We start from the raw sequence: 1,102 nt of genomic DNA, 5'->3' as shown, positions 1-1,102 counted from the left end.
TGAGCCAACGGCCGTCTGACCACAAGGTATTACACAACATCACTTCTTCATCAAGGTATTTTCGATTTCGTTTGGATTTTCTCGCTTTTTTTCGTTCTTATTTCGTACTTCCAAATTTTTGGAGTTAAAGGAATTTAATAAAACAATTATTCCATTCGCGCTTGTTGGATATGAGACTGGTTATAGCCAACTCGGTGATACGCGCCTCGTTGGCCATTTACCATCTCATATCCAACGCACGCTCATGGAATAATTCTTAAATTACAGTAAGAAGCTACTTAAATAGCTCCACAAAGTTTGGACATGCATTCGTTTTTGTACCGCTTTAAATGTTGGCTTCGGTTTTCTAGCTCTTTGCTGCGTGTCTTTCCCAAGCTGTAATCCGATTTTGAGAAACATAGCTGCAACTCTGTGCACGCTTTGCGAACATACTTCCCACCAGCATGGAATGCACAGTCCTGAATTAAGAAAGCTTGTTAGCGCTCCGACAGTTTTTAAATTAATTTCCGTGTCTGCCAGTTGCTATCATCTTTGTTGTTGCTCAAGGTCTCTGGTTTAATCAAATCTTTTCCTTTTCAAGTTAATGCCAACATTACTGGATTTTGTTTGTTTTGTTTTTCTGAATGTTACGTTTCAGATGGTGCCATTACTTGAAAAGCCGTGACCTCACTTTGACTCGTCCATTGGGCAAAGTAGGAGACGACACGCGATGCGCAGTCGACGATCCCAACGGAGTACTAATCAACATAGCAACTCCTGGATGGAACGAGTACGAAGAAGAAGTCAACTGTGTTGAACCGATCCCAGCGGCAGAGGGGAGAGTTCAGAGGGCTTGTGTGTTAATTGTCGTTATAGCTTTTGTCAGCGCTCTCTCGCCATTTTTGTAGCTTAAACTTAATCAACAAGTAAGTCGTTCATCAAAAGATCGCCCTTAGAAAATGTTTTTAGAAGTCTCTACTTTATCTGATTTTGCGTATTCGGCAGTAAAAGAAATAAAGCGTACGCGTTTTGAAAACAGGGAGTTTAAGATCTACGACGCGACCGCAGTGACAACGCCACAAATTTTGCATATTTAATGAATAAAAACAAAAGCTTTGCATGC

At 40.8% G+C, this 1,102-nt stretch overlaps 1 protein-coding gene across 2 annotated transcripts in view; it reads left to right on the top strand.

Moving 5' to 3' along the window:
* The window catches only part of LOC138010633 (uncharacterized), a 25,673-nt gene extending 24,571 nt beyond the window's left edge, over nucleotides 1-1,102 (top strand). For both annotated transcript variants that reach the window (XM_068857605.1, XM_068857604.1), the window contains exon 5: nucleotides 638-1,102. In XM_068857605.1, coding sequence (XP_068713706.1) covers nucleotides 638-887 — 250 coding nt within the window. In that variant the 3' untranslated portion in view covers nucleotides 888-1,102. The remainder of the gene's footprint in view (nucleotides 1-637) is intronic.

This window comes from Montipora foliosa, chromosome 7 (assembly GCF_036669935.1).
Source record: "Montipora foliosa isolate CH-2021 chromosome 7, ASM3666993v2, whole genome shotgun sequence".
Taxonomy (NCBI): Eukaryota; Metazoa; Cnidaria; class Anthozoa; order Scleractinia; family Acroporidae; genus Montipora; species Montipora foliosa.
This window is presented reverse-complemented; position numbering and strand designations above follow the sequence as displayed.